Below are 22,455 nucleotides of genomic sequence, written 5' to 3'. Positions count from 1 at the left end.
TAAATTCCTGGCAGTACTACATATATACGCAGTACAGTATTGATATTGCTTTGTCGGTACTGTGTTTGGAAGACTGACTGTGGAATCAACATATATCGGTATGTTTAGAATATTTCGTTGCATTTGATGTTACTTAATAAAGCTAATTAATTAAATCGACTGAATACTAGCACTAGACTACTCGCTAAATGCGGATTCTAATCAATATTAGTTACCTCGCGTAGGCCGTAGATCGGAATCAAATTGTTCATAATGTAAAAGGGTCCTACAAAAAAAAAACGAAGCACTGCCTTTTTATGCAGGATCCTTGTTGTATTTTAATTATGATGCGATTGATGACTAAATAAATGTGGAATAAATAAAATGAAATGAAATGTTCTGTAAGTTAGGTAGGGTTTGATTTAAGCGTAACTGGTTTCGTTGCATTAGTCTATAAGAAATATGTATGTTATTATTCTGCATGGAAATTTATTTTACAATGAATAAGGCTTCCTTATATCTATTTAGATTAGATTATGATGTGTGATCACGGAAACATTATTCCCCACACCTATTCCTCTTTTTTTTATTGCTGTTCTGGTTCCTGGTTCAAATAAATAATTGAAATAACGATAACATAACAGAATGATTTATTTATTTATTACGAATTAGTAACTGACGCAAAATCATTTGATTATAATCTGTATGGTAGTAACAATGATTATGCTGGGGCTCAAATAGTACCAAACCATCAACACAATTAAGTTAGTGTAAAGTACCGGCAGTGGAGGCCGTGTTTATTCGACACAGCCACGAAAAACTATGCTAAAAATAGATTAAATACAGGCATAGTGTAATTATTGTTTAATTCGAGGCCTAGTGCAGTAGTTTTTCTTAAAGATGTATTGTCCACCTGAAAAAAATGTTTTTGTTTTAACGCAAGAAATAGTCAAATTGGCTGCCAGCCAATGGGTTTTTGGTTGAATTGAATCGTTTATGTTGTTATTTTATAAGTGAAAACATTTTTAGAGTCGCGTACGTGCCACTATGCGACTGCAGCCATCTATATGGCATTGTTTTCCTATGGAAGTGATTAACTTTGTTAAAACTACAAAATGACCTATGCAAAGTCAAATTATATTATTAATCTTTATTTTTCATGTTTTTGGGGGACAATTGTTGTTTTTTTAAATTTATATAGTTCAAAAAGAGTACTTAATGCGATCTATTTAAGCGGATCACAAAGTGACCAACTAACCAATTTAAAGTAAATAGAATTACTACAGAAATCTAAAGTATTGTATCCACCAATCCTGGTAGATAAAACTTAAATCCGATTTACCAAGGTTTACTAACCTAAAGTTTTTTCTATGTATCTAGATATGGTTTATCCATATGTTTAATCATCTCACCATCACCTTCTTTTCTGTCTTCCTCTTTTCCTCCTTCCTACCCTTGGTTGCCATTCTGTTAATCTGTATGCCCATCTATTATCTTGATATCTTGAAAGTTTGTAAAATAGTAAAAAATAATAATTACAATATAAAATATATGTTAATAATAGTAAAAAAGCACACGATTTTAGAAAAAATTCATTCTAAGTTTGTTTGTCATTCTTTTTCGTTATGTAGATCAATTGTATGCCTGTAGAATGGAAGATTCAACAGATCCATCAGTGTCTTTATCGTATATACTAGACGGAGTCGGTAAAAATATTGACTTTAAAAGCGTTTCCCCATCCCAATTAATTCTCTATGGTGAAAATACATTTTCAGTAGTCGAGTGGGAAAATGGTGACGGCGTAGCTGTAGCTGCAAGCCACGTTGGTTCCGGCAGATCTATGCATTGGGGAAATAAGAAGTTTCTTAAAAAATGTATTGATGATGGAACTGAAACTTTAAAATTAGCAGAGAACTCCTTCAAATGGTTGGCACGATATAAAACTGCAGCCAGAGTTGGGTCCCTAAAGAAAATTAATAAGCGAACACAAGAGGTACTGGAAAACATTGGATTCACAATAAATAAGATTTCTATCGACGACAACTTCGAAGATTATGATATTCTGTTTGCAGGCAGCGATAACGAGTATACACAAGAGCATCTTGATAAAATACACAAGTTCTTGTCAAATGGCCGAGGATTGTTGACCGATGGAAATAACTGGGTTGACAAAAAAGACAGCGCCAGCAATATTGTAAAACCATCAGGTATAATCATAGGTACTACTACGTCACAATCAGATAGCTTTGTAACGTCAGATAAAGCATCACAACCATTGAGGAATGTTTCTTTGACGCTTCAACAGTTCATTCGCCATGCCAAGAGTGAAATTGAATTGGAAGAACCCATACAACGGAAGTACAGAGATTATATTTGGCAAGTATTTGATGACGTACCACCGACATGTATTACACCATATAAGCTTGCTAAAGAATATCTTAAAATATCTACTGACGTTATTCCAACAAAGGAATGTCCAGTTGATATTTTGAATCAGCCGAAGGCAGGTTCTTACGCGTTTATCTATTCTAAACTTGCGTGTATGCTGCCACCATCAGATCTTCAGGAAATTAAACATGCAAGCGCAGTATTTCCAGGAGATGTTCCATCCACACTTCAACCTTCATCCAAGACAATGGCAATAAATGCAACGTATGATGGTCTTTTGGGGAACTTCCCTTCTTCTAAAACAGATGTAATGCGTAGCACCGGTTTATATGCTGCACCTGCTAAAAGTATTAAGGTGACAATTCCAATGAACTCCGTTGGAAGTGGATTGAAAGTTGAAATTGGCTGCACTACAGACAGTCTTCACAAAAAAGAATCAATTTACAGGTTCCCAAAAATCACCAGATCGTTTGAATTGAATTCAATAACTACCAAAGCTTCCAATGTTTTTGGTGGATTAGTCTACATCTTAGTACCAGCTAAAACAAACCTTGGCATAATCACGATCACCATTGATGATGCGTTTCAATCTCCACAATTTGTTTCCGGCACCACCAGCGCAGATGACTGGAAGCAATCATTGGAAACGCTTAATGTTCCATATTGCGAACTGATATCAAATAATTGTATCATTTCTCTGCCTACGGCAAATGCTTTGGAACACTGTAATGATGTGGTGGAAATTATGGATATCTATGAAGGTATTGTCGGCTGTTGTGCAGAGTTGTCGGGTATTCCCACTCAGAGACCAAGAGAGGAACGCATTGTCCTGGATATTCAAGTTTCTAAAGGAAAGATGCATTCCGGCTATCCAATTATGGGACCGATATCTAATTCAAATAAAATGTTTAATGTAGAAAGTGTAAGAAAAAATAATATATGGGGTCCAATACATGAGTTGGGACACCAACATCAAAGTAAAGGTTGGAATCCATCTGGAACAGTAGAAGCTACGTGTAATCTGTTCTCAGTATATGCTTCAGAAAAGGTTTTACAAATACCACGTGCACTTGCCCACTCCGCTCTCGATATGGAAAAGCGCAAGGCGAGAATACAAGAGTACATCGCTAGTGGTAGTAAATATGAGAACTGGAATAGTTTTACTTGCCTTGAGACGTACTTACAGCTACAAGAAGCATTCGATTGGAAGTTTCTTATTGATATGCTAAGTCATTATAACAAATCATCGTTTGAACCACCAAAATCAAACACAGATCAGTTAGACTTATGGATGGTAGTGTCGTCTCAATTGGCAGGATTTAATCTTGGTACATTCTATAAGGCATGGGGTTGGCCGGTTACAGATGAAGCCTTGCAGTCAATTAAACATCTGCCCGATTGGGAGAAGAATCCCATGCTTACAATTTCCTGAAACTGTTATTGCAAAACATGCATAGAGCTTACGTCAAAGTAAAGATGAATAATAAAATACAATATTATTTGGTTTGATTAAATTTTTGTTTAAATGTTTACTAACACTTGATTGTTTATATTAATAATATGTTATATATTACACCGGTACATATAAACTAATAACTACTTGCTTGTTTGGTTGTTGTCTTTTCTATATTGCATTACATATGGCAATAAGCCTTATATTAATCTTTATATGCACGATCTGATGTTTATTTTATGAATAAATAATTATTCCTTTTTGACATTTGTTTTCTGCGTAAGACATTTTGTATATAATGGTTATGTTTAGAAATAAAGCTCTCTCTTTCTCACCATACATTGGTCTTTATTTCTTCATTCCGGTGAAAACGCCTAGTGACCGCGCAGTCACTCAAGAATAATACTTACAACTAATAGGCTTATACACTACAATTTATCTATAGCCTGTATTATTTGCTCACATACAAATACTGTATATGTTTAAAATAATGTAAGAGAAAATTGTAAAAATTCTTGAAACTCATTAAATGTTGAAATAGCACTTTTAGCTTTGTTTTTTTTACTGGGAACTTGAAGCAGGTGGTTGCTACACATTAATGTTAATAATAATGATCTGCCGACTTTTAGTAATTAAAATTACATTTGATCTTTCTAATTGTTTTCTTAATTCCTTTATTCCGTTCTCAATTAGACATTTTAATAACCGTTGTTAAGTCGTTGAATTTTGTTGCTATGTCATTTTATTGTATTAACCTTTTAACTTTGAGCAATTGTATGTCACATGAATAAAATGAACCATGAACTATGTTTCCATGGCTAGAATCACTGCATCGTTGATGGTGGTACCCTTCTTATTTTCTGAGCTTGAATGATGTCAGAAGATGGGACCATCGTATTGACAGTCGAATTGAAAACGTGATTGAAGTACTTACTTGCTTTTTATATTAACTAGATCAACACAATATTATTTCAAGTTGGACTGTGTCGTTAAAAATAACTAAGGTTATATAATATTTGCAATCGACATCTTCGGATTCAAATTTCAAACTCGCATTGCTTAGATTCTTATTATTCCCAACTGACTCAAGAGTTTTTTCATTTACACCGGTCTACACATAATGCGTGATTAGCAGTCGGAAAACTAAATGAACTTTCAATAATTAGCTTTCACTCTTAAATTCATTTTGAGTTCCTTTACTCTAAAGCTACTTTCTATGTAAAGATTTTCTACATTTCCATAATTGTCGTGAAACTCTTCCGCTGTTATAATCCAGCTATAGCAGTTATTTCCGAACTCTTCTCATGCTATGGTGTAATCAATCTGTAAAATTAATGATAATCACGTGACAGTTTCCTCCTTTTAAAAGAATCTTTCGCGCCATTGTATTCCATATAAAGCGTAAGATGGGCTCATGTATGCCGGAGCATCATTCTGCAATATGAAGGTTGAAATTTGTATAGTATTCATATTTTTATTTATATTTATTATTTATACTTGGGTTTGTTTTATTGTAAATTTATTTTACATCGCGTAGTATACGGAGTGCATATATAGCGTTTTGGATTATTGTCTACAAAATCTTGAAGTTTCGTTCTTTATTTTTGTAATTTTTAATAGCAATTATCATCAATATCAATATAGGAAATTAATAAACAAAAATATTCGCCCTTTTGGGCACGTAACGGTTTTAGGCCCTAAAGTAAAGTGCAGTGCCCATAACTTACGGTTGGAATGGTTGGTGGTACTGTAGGCGATATATTTGCTCGGGGTAGACGCATGGTTGGGAATGAGAATATTTCTTCACCGGCGTATGAGTATCCGTCAGAATTCTCAAAGAAACTTCGCAACACACTCATACTCTGTGAAAAAGAATAGTAAGATATCAAATAACAAATCAAAGCTAATAAAAATTAGCTAGAAATTAAAAAAAAAATGTTACATGTTGAATACTTACTACGTATCCTGCAACTGATGCTCCTAAAAGAAAACCGGCTATTACGTCACTAACATGATTCATGTACGATGAAACACGAGAAGCGCACAACAAGAATGCTACTGAAACACATCCACACCCGATAACAGGTGAGAAAAGACGGCTATATCTTATCCTACCCACTGTGCTAAGATAAATCTGAAATTGATTTTGGTTAAGTTAGCAAGCGTTTTGATTGATTATGGTTTTATTCAACATATCAAGAAATTAACCCTCTCTGAAACCTATACCGAGTTTATGAATATAGTCTCCCAGTCAATTATTAACGGTCGGTGTTTTACTGCCGTATTCAATATGTAATATTGGGGCTTATTAATTACCACTTTTACGCTTTATATATGAACAATTAATTAAGACGGTAATGATATAGGAATTCAGGGGTCAATAGTGTATCCCATCTTGCACCGATAACAATTACAGAACATGAATAAGAACATTTTGAGGCATGAATCGACCAAAAATGTTTTTAGAAAATCACTTTTTCCAAAACTAAACTCCCACTAAATTCAATTTAAATTTAATGGGAAAGACCTAATGTTCAAATAATAAATATAACGTAACACTTACAAGAACAAAAACAGATGAATAAGCGCACATTGATGCATGGATAGATGGAAATGACATTCTGAAAAAAATATAGGCTACATTAAAATGAACCATAATAATAATAATAATAATGAAAACAATGATTGATCTATTATGTTTTTTTAGTGCTACTATATTGTATGGTTTGTAAATATGTATTTTAACTAGATGATTTGAAAAAAAGAAAGAAAAAAAGGCAAGATGTGAAAAGCTTTTTATAGATTGATGATAAAAAACCATGATGAATGGTAAGAAGGTTGGTAAAAACTGTATTTTTTATTAATTATTATCACAAAAAGCATTTGATAAATGAAAATGGTAATACAGTAGCTACATTATATAAAAAATGTTAAGAAAGTAAATGACTAAAAATACCATGGACCTGTAAATATCTAACATAGGTCCACGCATATACACAGAACCGTTCAAATCAAAATGTAAGGTTTCTGTGTCTGTTGTGTTTTGTTGAGTTGTGTATAAAAAATCCAAATGTAGAAAAATGTCAATGATGTGAGTATCAAAGTACTAATTGAGATAATAAATGAATAGATAATTGCAAAATGATAAAGTAAAACAGTCAAAATTTGTATTTTTTGTGTGTATTTGTTTTCTTTTTTCTTTGATGGATTTATTAAACATAAATTGTATTATAATTGTATGAAGAAATAAATATGCATGTAGATGAAAAAAACCCAAAACGACTATGTAAGAAAAAATGAAAATGTGTTATAGATAATGTATGTATAAAAATAAGAAAATGTGATAATATGTAAACAAATGAACAAAACTCTTTAAAAAAATGGAGGTATGTAAACCGATGATGAAAACAAACATTGTTAATATAATAATATGTATAGTGTATTGAAATGAAAATGGTGTTAGAGAAAATATATGTAAAAAGATAGGAACATATGTATGGAAATAAAAGTGGGATGAACCCACATAAGATGAACATGAACCATAATTATAATATAGCTTTTTTTATTCGCTAATGGAGTAGAAAGGCGATCAAAATAAGAAAAACATCACGTTGTGACCTTTGTATGGTAGGTCTAGGCCTAATTATTCAACTTCTTTCGAATATTTTTATTTCACCTGTCGTGAGGTAGTACGTAGTCATATATCGATCCGTTCACAAGAATGTCACACACCTTTTTAAATAAACATGAACTGAATTCACAGATTATAATTGTTGTTGCTTAGCAATAATCGAGGTTTAAAATTATAATACAAACATAAAATTCAGTACAAAATGCAAATGCATATGCCTATGCACACTGTATATCAATGTTGTAGAAATATTTGTTTATGTCATATTATTACTGTTCATATAAAATATAGCATTTTCAACTGTTATTAAATTATTATATCTTTGATCATCAATAACCATTATTTCAGCTTCGTTAATTACTATTAATAAATAACCATTAACATTATCCTTATTATCTCTTACATTGTATCATATATAAGAATGATAACATAATCAATAGTCCATTTCGATCAATATCTCATATTTCATAGCTTCCTTCTATACCTACCTTGCTTTTCTTAAGAGGTCTGTATCCGCCGATGAACTGCAGTTATACTTGCTTACAAATGCACTACAATTCACAAGGGACCAATCAGGTTGACATGCACTAATAAAATAAGGGGCAAGTTGTCCAGTCACTAACTGTAGACTGACGGTGACCAACCACGTGATCAATCCTCCCACTAAACCCGTACCTAATTAATAAAATTAATAATGTATAAGTAAAATAAAAGTAAGCTGGTAAATGGAATGCAGATTTTTCTCTGGATTTTGGTAGCTTTTAGGTTCACGGATTAGTTTCCTAAACGCTTACAAATCTTCGAAAATAAAAATGATTTTATAATCGATTGATCGAGTGATGTTTGGTATGTATTGGTAAATTTAATTTTTGCCTAATAACCATCTCAAGTTAGTAAATTACAAACAGCGTGAAGCACCTATGTATGTATGTAACAGTGGCCTGAATAATATACAAAATAGCATACCTGTAAAACGAATTACTCTCCTTATGACAATTGTCAGGTATATATTACAACTTCTGATAGTTTTTTTCCCGTAAACTGATAATTGATGTTTTGAATTTGGTTTTAAAGCAATACAGGTCTCTCCTATGACAACCTATAATAAAACAATATTCAAGCAATATTATTTTTATTTTGTAATATTTATAGTCATTTAAAATAGCAATAGCAACCATTGGGTGGAACTATAGAGAATTTGTTGATCATTTGTTATTGATATCAGAGCAGAGTGCAACTTAATTGCCCTCACTTATTGTGTATACGCTTATTGTAAATTAGTGTTTTAGTTTATATGTTCACATGTATTGCAACGATTTTAAGATTTGTTCGCGAATCAAGCTCCAGGACATCATTGAAGGTGGTTTATGTTTATTATTCACAAACGGAATAGGAGGAGATAAATTTCTGTTCATTTCTTTTAATCAGGAGCCGAATTGCATCAGAAGTAACCAATCTCATTATATCAATGCGGTGCATTTTTTATTACCTTTTTAATGGTTATTGTTGCATAATAATGACCGTTTTTCTTAATAAATGCCTATGCTGAAGCAGACTATGCAAATCTCAAGTTTAATTAAGTTTATCATTCATGAAATGGGTAGGCCTAATTATTATACTATTGTATAAAGTCTTTCACTTTCGATTCATTTGTCTACAAACGGAAATTTATGAAATCAATATACACAGTAGGTCTACATTGTTATTTTGATAAATTTAGTAGTAGTTAAAGGTACCGTAATCAGTATACAGTACTGTATTGCTTTTTAAAGAAAAACGTCGCAAAAAATGAAAAGGTTTCGTCAAAATTATTATTATTATTATTATTATTATTATTATTATTATTATTATTATTATTATTATTAATCTGAATATTTCTTTACCTACTATATTTGTAGCAAGATTTATACCAAATGTCTATAAGGTATAGGCAATGTTATTAAGGTTAAAGTATTGTATAAAACTTACCATGACCACAGGAACTAGCAGTGTGATTGTATAAAGAGTATATTCCGGTGCAATTTCATCATTTGGAAGAGGCATCCTTATTGACAAATCTTCACAGAAAAAACCTGCTGAAAATGGTTCAAGATACTCACTATAGTTGACCAGATAAATAAGGCCAGCTAGGAAGATTACTATGAGACAGTCAATTGCTACAAAGCACGGTACAAGCCAATTATTTGTTTCCACATACTGCAATTCGTTATCCATTTCTTCAATTGTTCTATGATTTTTCAAAACAAAATCATTAGAAACCTGCATACGTTTACGCGTGTAATATTGCACAATTCATAACTTAGAACGCTCGTACACGATAGTAAGGTTTCGCTTCCGATTAATTTGTACAATAAACGATGATTTTAACACTCAAAACCAAATCTCATATTTAAGATGCAAGATGAACGCTGTACTAGATTTTCTTGAATAATCATCAATATTTCTGGTACGTATGCAGGTAAACCTATTTCCTATTCATTGTCAAATCAATCCGTCTTCTCATTGGCGCGTAATCTGCTTAGCAACGCGCAGTGGGTAAACAACATGCCGATTTATGCTAACAATTATTATTCCGAATTAAGATATTCCAAGCCATAATTCTTAAATAGAATTAATGAATAGGCCTACCATCGTTATAAAAAAAACAGAGTATTATTGTTTACTAAAACGATTCTATGAATAATTTGAATAAGGAATGACAGACAAATATAGACACGCTTCTCCATCACATGGCCTCCATTTTGCTGGTAGGCTAAACGTAAAATATTTCAAAATTCCAATTGCCTAATGTTAGATTATGTTAACAAAATGATTAACAACCATCGTTGCCTTTTTCGGTCTGTGGTTGCTGGTGGAAAGTGTTCCTGGAGTCTGTCTTTCAACCCAAAAAATATTTGTTTCCATACTCTTTCAACGACCTTCATTGACAGTAGATTGAATGTTTATCCCCCATGTTGTTAGAAAGGCCAATCGGCTGCTGGGTCGATCACACACAAAACGCACCCAGCAGCGGTATACCTTTCATTCATGCATCCAACCTACCCTCCTTTCTACTCCTTTTGGCCCAGCAACCAATTGACTACCCCACCGTTTCCCCCACTTCAAGAAGAGCAACAGGACCTTTTAATTGGCTATTTTCCTAGTACTTAATGTCCTCGTAATCATCATTGCAAACTTTGTCTTAATTGTGTTAATGCTTATAAAAATTGTGTTTTCTGTAGACTTTTGTCGTTGTACAATTATTGTCTTTATCAAATAATTATTTTCAAATATTTTTAACTGTAGTCTTCTTAAATTAAAATGTATATTGAATGAAACTATTATATACGTTTTCCACATTTTAATTATATTCTACAACCATCGGGTGCTTGGCACTAACTCCTATCTCTCGTTAAATATTAACCCGTCAAAACGACATACAACTTATACTGGTATCTTAATAATAAAAAACCAATAAAATGCACTTTTTTCCATATGTTTTCAATTCTTTTTATAATTTCCAGTATGTTTATTCGTACGTATATTACCTCGATGGCAACACTATGAGTAAAAATACAATTTTTATTATTATTATTCATAATTAATTACTATTACAGTATTTAATCAGCTTGTCATTTGCGAGTGTAAACAACATTATTAATAAATAGAAAGTAGCTCAAAATAGATATTATTTGATTGAGACCCGCCATTATATTATTAGGCCTATATTTCTTATATTCCTTCCCTTATATACTTAACACAGTTTCTACAGCTTTTCGATTAAAGCGGACGTGTAATAGCCTACCTTCTATGCATTAACATAATTATTTGAGGACTTTGTGCGAGAAATATACATTATTTAAATAAATAATACTTTTTATTTAATTGATTTTGCTATTTTGATAGCCAACTTGTGACTTTGTTTGCTAATACGCTGCCTTCTGAATCATGCATTACGTAAGACATGAACACATTCCAAAAAAGGACAACCACATTAACATAGACCACACGAAAGCGAGATGGAACATACAAGAAGTTAATACTCTGTGTAACCGGCCATATAAACCAATCGATCTGTAAAAAAACACAAACAATATTATCTAGTAACAAAAACTTACGCAAAGGTTTATCTTCCAACAAGAATTATCTAATATATTGTTTGAAGGTTTGCATGGCGAAATCAAATGTTGATATAAGTTTGCGGTACACCACGTATGTTGGTTCTGAAAGGAACAGTTCCTTTCAGAACTAACATACCGCAAACTTATATCAACAAGAATTATCTAAACACAGATGAGGTATAATTAACTAAATCTAAATCTGTATTTCTCTCGCTCACTCACAATTAGTTACTATATAGAATGTACAGATTGTGGGTGTGCTTGCTTGCCTGGCGTAACTTCGAAATCGGAAGATTTCAACCGAAAACTCTTAATTTTGTCGTGCTAAGAGATGAACAACATCGCATAGATAACCAATAAACAGATTTAGTCTCAATCAAATATTATCAAATCTACATATTATGGAATTCTGAGACAGAGACGAGTATGATAAGTCCGTTTTTGTGCAATTGTTATCATTGATTGCATCCATAATTGCATGATCTCAGAATTAAGCATAAATTATGATGATTTCAATACAATATAAAAAAAACACATCAAACTATTCCTTTTGTGCTAATGAGAATTATTTTTTATGTAACGTCATTCACCTACTTTCTAAATGTTGCTTCACAACATTTAGTTTAATTACAATGTACCGTAATGATATAACAAAAGAAGAGAAATTTAAATATATTCATTTATTAAATTTTGAAACAGATTTTAAAATTGTATTAAGATGAAATTGTATTAAGATGACATTGTTAAGTATCAATCCTTCCTTATATTTCATATAAGCACTACAAATCTATACACTCATTTTCCATCAATTTTAAAGAAACCTATTTAACACATTTAAAATCATGTTTTCCGTAGTAATGTAAACATAATATCATTTTTCCCCTGAATTTCGCACAGTATTAATTTAAAACCACAGCAATATTACGTACTATGTAAAATACTTATTGTTATCAATAACAGGCAATACAGTACTGTACAGGCAATGTATTTTTTAATATCTAAAGTCTAAAGGCCCATTTATTATAGGGCGATAATGATCGACGATTAAATGATAAATATGCATTTTTAATACCTAACAAATAAATTTTAAAAAGTATCATCTATGCTGCCTTTGATGAAAATAATATTTCCACACGTCCAATCAAATAACGTCATGATTAGTACGAGCAATAATATCGATACAATGCAACGATTTATTGTTTGTATTGATCATGACGTCATTTGATTGGACTTTCAAAAATATTATTTTATTAAATACAGCATACATGATTTTTCCTATAGTTCTAGAACGAAAACTGTTCTAATTTCTTTCGTTTTATCCAAGAAAAATGTATGTTTATCTATTTATGGTCGATAGTTATTGCTCTAGTGTATTAAAGCTCTCTACACACAAAAAATGTGATGTGCCCATATTTGGACATGATGACGTCATATCACTACTATTTTAGGCAGATCACACTTTTTTGTCAAACAAGTTTGATATTGTAGACAGAGCTTTTACGTCTCACTAGATATTACCATTTTTTATATTAAAATATACCCTTGAAAATAAAAGCTTTAAATAGCACCAACAAAATACAGCTATCTTTCTACAATAATAAAACATCATTTGTTTTCTCTTTAAAGCTGCAATTATGGTTTTACAGTTTTTAAAAACACCAGGACCAAAATATAATTAAATATACCACAATTAGACAACTAGAGGACCAGCAATACATAATTTAGTTAAAAATCTTAAACTTGATTCCCAGAATACTTCTATTACTCACCGTATGTTACTTCTCCAAAACCTACTAAAGTACTGTATGTGCCATAGTTGTAGTTATTATATATTATTATTATTTGTTATTGCATAATTGTTATTTTGTTAGTAATCACTTAAAACAATCGATGCAGCTGTAGCAGCAGATGACAAAAATCTCTATCTAAGCATGTATCATGTCATATCATCATTTTATCTTTCTACTTGCTCCATGGATCTCTGTTCCCTTTATTTTCAACTAAACAGTGCAATTTAATTTAGCTAATAACCCTCATAAAATAAGTCATCACTGGGAATCAGCCTTGAATCGTCAAAAGACAAAAATGACCTATTTTTCACCAAATGATGGTGCGAAAACAGAATGAGCTTCCACTGTGAATGGTCGCTAAGACCAGTTTTAAACACTGGGAGCTCAAGAGATCATTATGAGCACTTGGACTGCAGCACTAAATCGGTTTTGGCAATTAATGCCTTCAATTAGGAATTTAATAGTGTATATTAAAACTGTAATGGGTATTATAATATTATACAAATCTATCTTAATAGATTTGTTAGATAATAATTATTATATATTGCACCGTATTCTGTGATATATTGACAAAGGGTACAGGCCATGTCTTTTAAGGTGAGCGAGTGCGATCACTCACCTAACACACTCCTAAACTGCCCTTGAGGAGTGCGATTTACAACACACTTAAATTTGGTAAACTTCTACATGCCAAAATACAAACAGCACACCTGAATGTATTGAGGGGTGCAATTTGTAGCACACCTATATCATTTTCTAAAGACAAGGCCTGAGTGTCCTTTTTCTGCTGCTAAAAAAGGACCAATTACTACCGTGTATTTGAATAATGTAGCTCTGTCTACACTATCAAACTACTTTTGACAAAAAAAAGTGTGATGTGCCCAACTATGGTAATAATATGACATCATCATGTCCATATATGGGCACATCACATTTTGTTGTCACATAAAGTTTGATACTATAGATGAGCCCTTAATTTTACTTGGCCTAAATGAAAATAATAAATATAAAATAATGATACGAAAATTATAACCCTCATAAGATTTTGATGTCTTTGTCTTTTTTAGGGGTCATGTCGAACTGGACGAAAGATAACACCGCATCCCAACCGAGTGTTATAAAGTTGACGTAAGTGACACGTAGGTAGGAAGGAATAAATGTAAAGTTGATAGCTTGAGCAACTGGCCATATACACCAATCCATCTAGAAGAAGGAGCATTCAAATGATGACACCAAAACAATTACACCAGGGAAAAATGAACAAAAGCTTAAAAGTCAGCAATATGTACAACTTTTAATGTAAAATATTTATCAAATCCCTGTGCATGATGTATCATAGCCTGTGTATTAGCATTATTTGAAGGAAAAAATGAAATGTATAGTTAGAATTAAAAGCTAACAGGATGAATAAAAACAACATAAAAATAGCCTAAGTCAATATTTTGATTTATACCACATAAAGCACCAGCCATGGTCATTGGTTAATTTAGCCTGTAGCAAGCCTACCAGCTATACAACTTAATGACTATGTTTAGTAAACACCCCTATCGTACCCCCTAAAATGAATTATGAGGTACGAGTCCACTATAATGCAACTATATTGGGTATGGTTGAAACGATAACGTAAATTTTAAAAGTTTAGTACAAAATTAGTAGTATCAGAAACGTGTTTAGTGAAACTATATATTGTGAAAAATCATTAGTGATTCAGGTCATTTTATAGTTTTTTTTTCTAAAAATAAGAGGTAGCAAAAAAATATATTTTATTCATATGAGCATGAATACAGTTTTGACCAGAACAAATTCTTCAGTACCAACCTATAATTTTCACATAAAAGGTCTACCCACTAGAAATTTTGTTTGTAAAAAGTATCTATTTAATTTCTTTGTTATATAGATGTATGTTGTAAATTTTGCCTATTTACCCATTCACATCAAGTACACCCTTGTACACTGTGCTTACCTTATATATACTGTGCTTGGTGGGACTAGCCTTTGCGTGACCACTTTTAAAACAATTTGATTCATTTCACTTTTTTACCATCTAAACCTGTATCAATTTTACAAGACGGAATTAAAAAATACTCACCAAGTAAAGAGTTGGAAATTTGCTTTTGAAGTTGTCCAAATTTTCAGTCAAAGATTTTCCTTCTAGTAAACCCATTCCTTTATAACATAAACAAATAATAGCAGTTGGAATATAGTTAGTTTAATAAGTTGTCTGTGAAAATCTATTAACCCTCACTTTTCTAGGAAATTGACCTACTATACTAGCCTATTGACCTATTGATATGCCCATGTTACCATTTGTGTATGTACAGTAGTTCTTTTAGATAGAAGAAAAAAGATAAATGTAATCCTGTACAAACTAAAATATATTACCTAAAATAAAACTTCCATTGAAAAATGGGGCTGCTACAACTTGATCTAGCAGGATCTTTTTGATCACCATTTTACCAGAGGTTCCTGGTAGAAATCGATCCAAGAAAAAATACCAATAATGATTGAAAGGCCCTAAAGCCAAGCCTATACATGCCATACGACCTGAAAGGTAAAAACCAGGAAAGGTAAAAACCAGGGAAGGTAAAAACAAAGAAAATAATATTCGTACTTGATGTTCATTATTTAGAGGTTATCAATAATACACTGTATTCTGAAGGATTACTGGTTTAGCAAGTTAATTCCATATTTTTAATGAAAAAGGAAACTTGGATGAAGGAACATGACATTTTAAGAAACAAACCTGTTCGTTTCCAGTTATAAGAATGGTGATGTTTGCTAGCATGGCTTTCATTTTTCCTGTTTCTTCTGATTTCCCTCGTCTGTTCAATAACATCACCTATTGCAAGTAGTGAAGAGCATGTTACTGTGTTTGTAATTAGTAGATATTTAGAAAATAACTTCCGTACAAACGATGGTAATACTGATGAAGACATTCAATGACTAGGCCTAGATTTGATTTTATCTTGATACAGTAGATTGTGGAAATTCTAAAAAAAAAAAGAAAACCAAATTAATGAAAGTAATGTATCTGTATGATAAAATTTACAAAATATTACAATTTCATGTTAAAAATTAATTGATTGGTTCAATATCTATCTGCATTTGGCGAACTTAACTTGTGGTTAAGTTCATATCTCTTTACACATACACATACTAATAGCCTCTAGGCCTAGATAGATCTCCTTAATACACATAGTTCATCACATTTAAGAGTAGTGCGCATCATCAAGCTTCTGCATGCCCGATTTTCTTTAAAATGTGTTGCTCAGACAATTTATCTTTTTATGATGAGATTAACATCTTCATTTAGGCCTAGATTTTATAACATCATGACATCGTCATCATCATGTGGGAATATAGTAGTAGTAATTTAAATTCGAATATAAAAGTCTCGTAATTTAAGTTATGTAATGTATGGCACACTATATATACTGAATAATATACTAGGAGACCCTGTACCTAACTTACTTAGCTTATTGGGGTTATTCTAGCCCTTCCTTGTAGTGGCTCCTACTCCTGTTTTTCTGCTTCTGTGCTAGGCCTAGCCTAATCCCTATTATGCCTTTCTCGAATCGATCTCGCCAGCGTTAGAGCATGCAGCAGGTTCGCTCGCATGTCGCATGTTCTCCCATATGTCTGCTGTGTATTGGCGCTCTAGAGGGCGGACGTATATGGAAGGCAATCGCCGCCAAAAATACGATTACAACCATACAACGTACTCGCACAAACGTACAGCAGCAAAGTATGCATAAACGCACAACGAAAAGAAAACGAACAATGTATTTGTATGTGATTGTGCTTTATTGAACACCACGTAACGACTGTCAATAACGAGGCACGTTTAAATGACTGAACCTCAACTCGTGTATGTTTGCTTGTCTCCGTTGTGTGCCAAATTTGTAATATATCAGACTGCGCATACGATTTATAACCCGCCGTTCGTTGAACTGTTAATAATACAGGTATTACCAATCCAAATATTATTTTATTATTTACTTCCTATAGAGGGCCGCGGACAAAAGACATTTTGTGCAGCAGTGCTCGAAAAGTATCGGATTGAATTGTTCTTTTTTGTACCGCCGCTCGCAATTCTTCTGTCAGTTCGCATTCACGTACACATTCACTAAACTCGCGCGAAAAACATACACCATAATATATTATTTTATTTGTTGTTTATATGCTTTGAATGGTGGTGTGGCAGGCTGGCGACAGTGGTCCTCTGATCTCTTCCCAATCTTGCGCCTTTTCTTACTGCAAAGTCTATTATGTATTGTTTGTTTTAAATGTTTGTGAAATTAATAAAATAAATAGATAATTATTTAAAAATGCTCTTTCCTATTTTTTTTAATTTTATATATTTTATTGTATTACCAAAATATCATTAAAGTTGGAAACATGTATTGGAATTATAGGATATAATTACATCAATGTTTTCTCGTGCAAGAAAGCATTCACATTTTAATGTATATAGTGATGTATATTCCAAATGGCAACACTTTAAACTTTGCATTCATTAAATATTTTTGTAACTATATTATGGCATTATTTTGTTGTATATTAGAAATGAATAACTTATTAACTCCAAAATATAACTACACAATTTGTTTTTGTAATTGTTGTAACTGTGTAGGCCTACTCTTTCACCACGGATTGCGGTTACTAACAAACAATCTATTGACCATACTATAAGGATTTTAAATGTTAACTGATTTCATGCACTCTATCCTACTACAAAATTTCCCTTTTTTCTTTGGGCAAATTTACTGACAAAAATTACGAATATCATGGGTTCTATTTACAATAATCTCGATTAAAAATTTGTTAAAAATGTAGGCCTATTGATGTTTTTTCGTTGTAGGCCTATTGCGGTACTGGCTCGGGCTCAGTATATTAGCAACATTAGGAAATGAAAATTCTCAAAAACAAATGTTGACGAAACATTTTATAATTGTTACTAAACTAAAGTGCAACATCTATATTTACTTCTCTGTTATTTTCCTCACATAATATTTATCAATGTAAAATTGTCAACAAAATGAATGATCGCAACTGGAATCGTGGTTGTAACCTACGTTACATGTTTTATTTTCGACTTTCAATGTAAACGATTATAAAGGCAACAATATTATATTTCTATGAATATGAAACTATAAAATAGTGTATGTAATCAAACAAAAACATGTATAATAACTTACATATTGTTACATTCACTAATACATATTGTATTTTATAGTTTATACTTTATTAACATCCATAATAACATGAGTCGTCAATCAAAGGTTGTTGTTGATTTCTTGTATGTCCGCATACATTCCTGTCTTAAATTCACATAAAATAACACTCATTACTGTACTCTATTAAATAGTCATATGACAAAACTGGTGTTATCTTTCTTAGAAAATGTATACTGTGTTACAATTGAGTAACGTAAATTACGTATTCAGTAACGTAAATTACTGAATTGAAAGATGAATTCGTCATCAAAATAGTTAAATAAAAACAACATTTGTAACTTTTAACAATAAACCTCATTGGTATTTTAGATCATTGCCATCACTTTAGAGAAGGCAAACAGATTATATGTTTCATTAAATCATCCTTTTTTTATTTTCTATTAATTCAATGCATATTTTATATGTATAATATATATTTATTCATAAAAACTCCCATATGAAAATGTAAATTAGTGAGTTTTATAATGCTAGTGTACATACTATTGTTTTGGTTAATATGATTATTATTATTTATTATAATTCTGTGAACTTTACAGTTGCTTGGCCTAATGCTTATATCAGTCTCAACTTTCTTAGTAACGTAAGTTACATTTCCTTTAATGTTTCAATTAATTGATTTGATTGCTTCATCGGGGCTTGTGATTGTGATCACACCTAGAGATTTTAATACGTTTAACTTTTAAGGGCAAAGTTCTGATGTTTTTGGCAAAGACTTGTGTTTCTTGCTGTGAATTTGACAAGTTTAATATTAGCATTTCTTTGTCGGATTTTCTTAAACGAGGAAAAAGAAACCTTCCGTTGCTCGGGATTTTCACTTTTGTACTTGGCAAACAAGTTCATCATGTAATCATTGAGGTATCTTATCTGGCGTTTTTCTTTGGTAGAAGATGTTTTGCAGGCATCTCGTTTTCCTGGCATCATCCTGGAGTTGTCATCTCTTTCCATGAAGCCTAATACTTCATTATGAAGAACTCCCCACGCCTTTTTTACATACTTCGCAGCTGTGATTCCTTGCTTTTTCGTCTTGGATAGGTTACGTTGACCAAGGCCCGACTCCCTTGAAACACGCGCGATTAACCTGTATTTCTTGATTATCTTTCCAGATAGAACATTGCTAATCATTCTTCTGGCCTTCTGCCCTTGATTTATCTCTGTGCTCTCTCTTATTTCATCGAGCAGTGCATGTGAAAGCAGGAGTTGTTTTTTCAACCCTTTGGGTACTGATCTTGGTGACATACCTAGAAAATTGGAAATTACATCAATACTAAATTAAGTATGGTTTAGAATATTTAAATATTATCTCAATTGATATGTTCAGGAAGATAATGGTTTAAGCGGCATGTAATGGGCAGAAAAAGAAAATACGTATATTCACATCACCATACACGACATGGAACAAGTTATCAATTATAAGGCATTGAGTACATTTTGTGGATATTTGCTCTATATTATAAATAGCCAATATTATCATTATTAATAATAATTATGCGTGAATAAAACAGTACATTCATTCGTGACCTACCTGCATTTCGTAAATCCTGATTTGCTTTCGATCTTGGAGAGTCAGTACTACTCATGGACGAGTCATGACTGGTAGATGGGATGCAATTCTTATTTACTTTCTTCAAAGCTCTTTCATAGCGCTTGTTTATGGTTTTTTTTTGTATGGTCATTTTCTGTAACTCCAGATTTAATTTTTCGATGCGACGATGGGCTCGACTTAGTGCTCTGCCAACACGTTTTCGAGTAGAAATACGTCTCTTAAACGACATCTTGATGCGTAGAGGAGAAGTTGGTGAAACCACATCGGAAGATATGGCTGAATCATCATTACTACTACTAGGTTCGTCAGCTTCTTCTGGGTGTTGTACTTGTAGTTGGGCTTGAACTTGCTTCACGTACCTTCAATGTTTCTGTACTCTTCTTTTCACCGTCGCTGTCCGTGCATTTCTATCTTTTGTTGTAAGTTCTGCTGACGGAACAAAGTATTTCATTACACGTCTTGCTTCTGCTTGCAAGTACTCTGCTCCTCGCTTCTCTTTTTGTCGTTCCCGATACGCTGCCTGAATCTCGGCTCGTGACTTTACCATTATCACCAGTGTCACCTAGTGTTTAACAAAATGTATTAGTATTAAATCGAAATAAACAAATATTAAACTATATTTTTACATTTTAAATAACCATAATGTAAAAAAATACATTGACTTTGTATGTAGTAAATTATGTAACTTACGTTACCATGAACTTACTATTAATACTTGTGAGTATCGATATTACAATGAAACAAGATGTATCCAGGTACATGACATACGTTTGACAATGAATATTCATAAACATATATACACAGATATTATCTTAATATCATTGCTATGTTCGGTAATGTTACAACAACATAGACATACAACATCAATGTGAAACTTACGTTACCATAGTATCAAGGGCAAAGAAACTTCCCATAAAATAACCATAAATAAAATCAACTCCGGTTGGAGGTAATGTTCATTATTGCCTGTATAATATAACTTAAATTATTTGAATATACTGATTAGAAAAAAAACAAGACGTCTTAGAAATGAGGTATATAAAATGGTAACCTACGTTACATGTAGTGTAATTTACGTTACGTTGTTGCCTGTGCTAGCTTACTAGTGTAAATTGTACAATGTAATAACATACTTGCATATCTGTCTAATTTCCTAAATTATAAACATTAGGAAAGTTGTTCTAAATGATCTTTAGTGAATTAAGCATTTGAATACTTACTAAAATATACTCGAAAATCTGATATATGACGAATAAACTATGAAATTGTGAAGAAGTATTTATAAAAACGTGGTCAAAATTGCCGCTGTCTGCCGAATCACGTGGTTAAAACTTTTTATTGTATCAGAGGGCGTTTTCTTGATCATAAGAATATCTGTATTCCTTAGAAATGTCCACAATATTAAAACTCATCAGTAACAATATATATGGTAACGTAAGTTACCATAACGTAAATTTCAAATGAACTTCAAAGGCTCAAATAATTAAATCTTAAAACAACAACAAAATAATCAGTTTAAAATTAAACTTGACGTAACTAATCTTATAAATTATTATAACATGTGTGTACACAAACCGGATCCTAAGAAGAAATGGGGTAACGTAGGTTACATCGCTTAACCAATCGTTTTTCATTAACACTTTCCAGGCAATTTTATAACGTATTTACATTATATTTCATCCGTGCAAGCAATATAATCCTTATCAAGAGTACAAATCACATATAATACGAAGAAAAACACTTTTATAGGTAATTATTAATTGATATTTAATGCATTTTTTAAAGTCTGTAACGTAAGTTACGTCATTTGTGCGACATATTTAATTGAAGAATTTTTTTAAATAAAACTCATTTTTTGTCAAAATTTCACTTACATGCATTAAACGTATAGGTAAGGCTCCAAAATATACAGTATTTACAATGATAAATGGGATTATATTTAATTTTTACACTAGTGAATATTATGAAATTGGCCGGCGACAGGCGGTTTTGTGTCATATCATGAAGTTTAAAGTGACATTATTTTTTAAGGGCAAGGATTTTCAAAATGAAACTTGGCCAATACAAAGAATAACGTTTCCTGTACCGTCATAACGCTTTAAATCACACTTTTTGTCCATAGTTTTAAATATATAACACAGTAAATATAGGCGACATTGGTTTTTCATATTCGTGTTGGTATAGTGAGCCTGAGCCTACTGTCTGTTACACACTATCGCATACCGACTGACACCTTCCAGTCATATCACTGTAAGTCCTTCAAAGTTCAAACATGAGAACGCATACCAACACATTTAACTTGTTAAAAATTAAACTGCTTACGTTAATTTTAAA

At 32.0% G+C, this 22,455-nt stretch overlaps 4 protein-coding genes across 6 annotated transcripts; 1 reads left to right on the top strand and 3 right to left on the bottom strand.

Moving 5' to 3' along the window:
• Window positions 1–27: 27 nt before the first annotated feature.
• On the top strand, window positions 28–4,398 carry LOC140051977 (TRPM8 channel-associated factor homolog). The gene is made up of 2 exons (XM_072097338.1): window positions 28–98; window positions 1,611–4,398. The coding sequence occupies exon 2, from the start codon at window positions 1,631–1,633 to the stop codon at window positions 3,797–3,799; it is 2,169 nt and encodes a 722-aa protein (XP_071953439.1). The 5' UTR covers window positions 28–98; window positions 1,611–1,630; the 3' UTR covers window positions 3,800–4,398.
• Window positions 4,118–9,693, bottom strand: LOC140051978 (phospholipid phosphatase-related protein type 1-like). Its single transcript, XM_072097340.1, has 7 exons — window positions 9,420–9,693; window positions 8,418–8,550; window positions 7,940–8,126; window positions 6,384–6,441; window positions 5,778–5,954; window positions 5,548–5,682; window positions 4,118–5,254 (listed from the first exon to the last, which is right to left on the bottom strand). Exons 1-7 carry the CDS (start codon window positions 9,663–9,665, stop codon window positions 5,183–5,185), a joined length of 1,008 nt encoding a protein of 335 aa, XP_071953441.1. The 5' UTR covers window positions 9,666–9,693; the 3' UTR covers window positions 4,118–5,182.
• A 492-nt stretch (window positions 9,694–10,185) lies between these two features.
• On the bottom strand, window positions 10,186–17,053 carry LOC140051920 (mpv17-like protein 2). Of its 3 annotated transcripts, XR_011845564.1 has the most exons (6): window positions 16,813–17,053; window positions 16,085–16,331; window positions 15,724–15,885; window positions 15,431–15,507; window positions 13,785–14,544; window positions 11,552–13,745 (listed from the first exon to the last, which is right to left on the bottom strand). XR_011845564.1 is itself a non-coding variant. In XM_072097267.1 (5 exons), exons 2-5 carry the CDS (start codon window positions 16,275–16,277, stop codon window positions 11,325–11,327), a joined length of 612 nt encoding a protein of 203 aa, XP_071953368.1. In that variant the 5' UTR covers window positions 16,278–16,331; window positions 16,813–17,048; the 3' UTR covers window positions 10,186–11,324. The 3 variants fall into 3 exon arrangements, 2 of the variants coding, with proteins under 2 accessions (XP_071953368.1, XP_071953369.1); XM_072097267.1 differs by lacking the exons at window positions 11,552–13,745; window positions 13,785–14,544 and adding an exon at window positions 10,186–11,504 and having other exon boundaries at window positions 16,813–17,048; XM_072097268.1 differs by having other exon boundaries at window positions 11,552–14,544.
• A 1,971-nt stretch (window positions 17,054–19,024) lies between these two features.
• LOC140052265 (uncharacterized) lies at window positions 19,025–20,202 on the bottom strand. Its single transcript, XM_072097739.1, has 2 exons — window positions 20,101–20,202; window positions 19,025–19,816 (listed from the first exon to the last, which is right to left on the bottom strand). The coding sequence occupies exons 1-2, from the start codon at window positions 20,153–20,155 to the stop codon at window positions 19,251–19,253; spliced, it is 621 nt and encodes a 206-aa protein (XP_071953840.1). The 5' UTR covers window positions 20,156–20,202; the 3' UTR covers window positions 19,025–19,250.
• Window positions 20,203–22,455: the final 2,253 nt, after the last annotated feature.

This window comes from Antedon mediterranea, chromosome 6 (genome assembly GCF_964355755.1).
Source record: "Antedon mediterranea chromosome 6, ecAntMedi1.1, whole genome shotgun sequence".
In the NCBI taxonomy this organism is placed as follows: domain Eukaryota; kingdom Metazoa; phylum Echinodermata; class Crinoidea; order Comatulida; family Antedonidae; genus Antedon; species Antedon mediterranea.
The sequence above is the reverse complement of the archived record's forward strand: the minus strand, read 5'-3'. Positions and strand labels throughout refer to the sequence as shown.

Coding starts and splice junctions, on each gene's coding strand:
- LOC140052265 (XM_072097739.1), bottom strand. CDS start 20,155: ATGAGTAGTACTGACTCTCCAAGATCGAAAGCAAATCAGGATTTACGA. Junction 19,817..20,100: donor TCAGGATTTACGAAATGCAG/GTAGGTCACGAA, acceptor CCAATTTTCTAG/GTATGTCACCAAGATCAGTA.
- LOC140051978 (XM_072097340.1), bottom strand. CDS start 9,665: ATGGATAACGAATTGCAGTATGTGGAAACAAATAATTGGCTTGTACCG. Junction 6,442..7,939: donor GACCTCTTAAGAAAAGCAAG/GTAGGTATAGAA, acceptor TATTTTTTTCAG/AATGTCATTTCCATCTATCC. Junction 5,683..5,777: donor CATCAGTTGCAGGATACGTA/GTAAGTATTCAA, acceptor TCTTTTTCACAG/AGTATGAGTGTGTTGCGAAG.
- LOC140051920 (XM_072097267.1), bottom strand. CDS start 16,277: ATGTCTTCATCAGTATTACCATCGTTTGTACGGAAGTTATTTTCTAAA. Junction 15,508..15,723: donor CAATGGAAGTTTTATTTTAG/GTAATATATTTT, acceptor TATGTTATAAAG/GAATGGGTTTACTAGAAGGA. Junction 11,505..15,430: donor AATTTCCAACTCTTTACTTG/GTGAGTATTTTT, acceptor GTTTTTTTACAG/ATCGATTGGTTTATATGGCC.
- LOC140051977 (XM_072097338.1), top strand. CDS start 1,631: ATGGAAGATTCAACAGATCCATCAGTGTCTTTATCGTATATACTAGAC.